This window comes from Leptodactylus fuscus, chromosome 11 (genome assembly GCF_031893055.1).
Source record: "Leptodactylus fuscus isolate aLepFus1 chromosome 11, aLepFus1.hap2, whole genome shotgun sequence".
In the NCBI taxonomy this organism is placed as follows: Eukaryota; Metazoa; Chordata; class Amphibia; order Anura; family Leptodactylidae; genus Leptodactylus; species Leptodactylus fuscus.
Window position 1 is genome coordinate 82864054 of NC_134275.1, and position 3633 is coordinate 82867686.

General features: G+C 49.7%; 1 protein-coding gene across 1 annotated transcript; it reads left to right on the forward strand.

Annotated features, from left to right (window-relative positions):
• Positions 1-376: 376 nt before the first annotated feature.
• LOC142185596 (4-galactosyl-N-acetylglucosaminide 3-alpha-L-fucosyltransferase 9-like) lies at positions 377-1423 on the forward strand. Its single transcript, XM_075261021.1, has one exon. It carries the CDS (start codon positions 377-379, stop codon positions 1421-1423), a length of 1047 nt encoding a protein of 348 aa, XP_075117122.1.
• Positions 1424-3633: the final 2210 nt, after the last annotated feature.

Consider the following 3633-nt stretch of genomic DNA (forward strand, 5'->3'; position numbering starts at 1 on the left):
CAATAAAAAATGTTGCATTTCTGCAATGTGGGGCCATAGCCTTAAAAGCTTTTTTTGCAGTTAGACAACCCATCTACATATGGCCTATTGGGAGATGTTCCCCATAAAGGAGATGTCTGCTCTAAAGGTCTAAGTTCAGACACTTGGAACCAATGATCCCAAAGCGTGCCATGTGATTGCCCACCAGCGGCTCGCCGTGACCTTATTCATTTAAGGTTATCTGATTTTTGCTATTGTCTTGTCTTGGCAGTAGAGTCATTGTGACTTCACATTATGTTACGTATTAACTGTTTTCTACTTGTGTCTTACTCCTTAGAGAGAACACCACATAGCGGCCTCCAGAATCCATGAAATCTGATATTCTCACCATGCCAAAATGATGAAAACAAAACTCGCCTTCTTTTTCATTGTGTTGCTTCTAGTCGTCGTAGTCTTCATCTTGATGAAGTCAGATGTTTCTTTACTAGGAACGAAGAGTCACAAAAGCGAAATGTCTACACTCAGAGAGGACGAGATCATTGTTCTTGTTTGGGTCTGGCCTTTCGGAGACCATTTCCCTCTAAACACATGCCTTGTTGAATTTGGTATTTCTGGTTGTCACCTTACTGCGGACAGGAGCCTCTATGGCATCGCCAATGCAGTGGTTATGCATCATGTCGATATCATGTACGATCCAAAGTCATTGCCTCAAGAGCCAAGGCCTCGTTTTCAGCACTGGGTTTGGTTCAACATGGAACCTCCTCTGATTATCAAGAACTTACATTTACTCGATAACCTTTTCAACAGGACTCTGACGTTTCGTCAGGACTCTGACATTTTTAGTCCTTATGGTCAGATTGTGCCTTCGAAACAGCCTCAAAGCTTTACTATACCGGCCAAGTCCAAACTGGTTTCTTGGGTGCTCAGTAAGTGGTACCCAGGTGCTCGCCGAACAGAGTATTACAAGGAGCTGAAGAAATATATCCCTATTGACATCTATGGGGCGAAACATAAAAAACTCAGCTGGAATGATTTTCATGCAACCATATCCCAGTATAAATTCTACTTGGCCTTCGAGAATTCAGTCCACAAGGATTATATCACAGAGAAGTTATGGTCCAATGCTTTTGGGTCAGGGACAGTTCCAGTTGTGTTGGGAACATCTCGTAAGAACTATGAACGCTTTGTCCCTGGAGATGCCTTCATTCACGTCAATGATTTCCCTAGTCCGAAGGAACTGGCCGCCTATCTTCTGGAGTTGGACAAGGATGATGAGAAGTATAGGAAGTATTTCAACTGGAGACTTCATTATCAAGTCAAAGTCGGTGGTGGTTGGCAACGTAGTTATTGTAAAGTGTGTGAATCCCTGAGAAGTGGGCCACATTACCAAGTAATTCCCAGTATCTCCAAGTGGTTTCTGAACAATTCTGTTTTTATCTCCTAAAGTATCAGAGGATGTTGTTGATATTGTGTTGTAGGCAGCTATTCTATACGTGGCATTAATGTGGGGAACATATTGTCAAGGCTGTCATTTTCTAGGCCAGTTTTGATATCTCCTGCAACCCATCAACCCACACCATGCCTCCTTATCGGAAAGTCACGAGAGAGCTGAAGATCTACAATTTGAGCGTCAAACTTCGGGAAAATGACATTAAAAGAAAATCAAAGACCTACACTTGGCCACATTTAGGGCTAGAAAATTGGTGAAGGGTGTTTATAAATCTTCCAAAATGGCGTCAATTGGAGGACAACTGAGATACGGAAACTGGTGGAATCACATGTGAAATAACTACAACATGAGTTCGGTGGATAGTGGGGGAAGGTGACTTTTTTAGAGGGTGGAGGAGAGGTACTAGGTGGTGCTGTTCTGTGGTGGAGGAGAGGAGAGGTACTAGGTGGTGCTGTTCTGTGGTGGAGGAGAGGAGAGGTACTAGGTGGCGCTGTTCTGTGGTGGAGGAGAGGAGAGGTACTAGGTGGTGCTGTTCTGTGGTGGAGGAGAGGAGAGGTACTAGGTGGTGCTGTTCTGTGGTGGAGGAGAGCAGAGGTACTAGGTGGTGCTGTTCTGTGGTGGAGGAGAGGAAAGGTACTAGGTGGCGCTGTTCTGTGGTAGAGGAGAGGTACTAGGTGGTGCTGTTCTGTGGTGGAGGAGAGGAGAGGTACTAGGGGGTGCTGTTCTGTGGTAGAGGAGAGGTACTAGGTGGCGCTGTTCTGTGGTGGAGGAGAGGAGAGGTACTAGGTGGTGCTGTTCTGTGGTGGAGGAGAGGAGAGGTACTAGGTGGTGCTGTTCTGTGGTGGAGGAGAGGAGAGGTACTAGGTGGCGCTGTTCTGTGGTGGAGGAGAGGAGAGGTACTAGGTGGTGCTGTTCTGTGGTGGAGGAGAGGAGAGGTACTAGGTGGTGCTGTTCTGTGGTGGAGGAGAGGAGAGGTACTAGGTGGTGCTGTTCTGTGGTAGAGGAGAGGTACTAGGTGGCGCTGTTCTGTGGTGGAGGAGAGGAGAGGTACTAGGTGGTGCTGTTCTGTGGTGGAGGAGAGGAGAGGTACTAGGTGGTGCTGTTCTGTGGTGGAGGAGAGGAGAGGTACTAGGTGGCGCTGTTCTGTGGTGGAGGAGAGGAGAGGTACTAGGTGGTGCTGTTCTGTGGTGGAGGAGAGGAGAGGTACTAGGTGGTGCTGTTCTGTGGTGGAGGAGAGGAGAGGTACTAGGTGGTGCTGTTCTGTGGTAGAGGAGAGGTACTAGGTGGCGCTGTTCTGTGGTGGAGGAGAGGAGAGGTACTAGGTGGTGCTGTTCTGTGGTAGAGGAGAGGTACTAGGTGGCGCTGTTCTGTGGTGGAGGAGAGGAGAGGTATTAGGTGGTGCTGTTCTGTGGTGGAGGAGAGCAGAGGTACTAGGTGGTGCTGTTCTGTGGTGGAGGAGAGGAGAGGTACTAGGTGGCGCTGTTCTGTGGTGGAGGAGAGGAGAGGTACTAGGTGGTGCTGTTCTGTGGGGGAGGAGAGGTACTAGGTGGCGCTGTTCTGTGGTGGAGGAGAGGAGAGGTACTAGGTGGCGCTGTTCTGTGGTGGAGGAGAGGAGAGGTACTAGGTGGTGCTGTTCTGTGGTGGAGGAGAAGAGAGGTACTAGGTGGCGCTGTTCTGTGGTGGAGGAGAGGAGAGGTATTAGGTGGCGCTGTTCTGTGGTGGAGGAGAGGAGAGGTACTAGGTGGTGCTGTTCTGTGGTGGAGGAGAGGAGAGGTACTAGGGGGTGCTGTTCTGTGGTGGAGGAGAGGAGAGGTACTAGGTGGCGCTGTTCTGTGGTGGAGGAGAGGAGAGGTACTAGGTGGTGCTGTTCTGTGGTGGAGGAGAGGAGAGGTACTAGGTGGCGCTGTTCTGTGGTGGAGGAGAGGAAAGGTACTAGGTGGCGCTGTTCTGTGGTGGAGGAGAGGAGAGATACTAGGTGGTGCTGTTCTGTGGTGGAGGAGAGGAGAGGTACTAGGTGGCGCTGTTCTGTGGTGGAGGAGAGGAGAGGTACTAGGTGGTGCTGTTCTGTGGTGGAGGAGAGGAGAGATACTAGGTGGCGCTGTTCTGTGGTGGAGGAGAGGAAAGGTACTAGGTGGCGCTGTTCTGTGGTGGAGGAGAGGAAAGGTACTAGGTGGCGCTGTTCTGTGGTGGAGGAGAGGAGAGAT

Bases quoted from the DNA above. Each gene is read 5' to 3' on its own strand.
- LOC142185596 (XM_075261021.1), top strand. From the start codon at position 377: ATGATGAAAACAAAACTCGCCTTCTTTTTCATTGTGTTGCTTCTAGTC.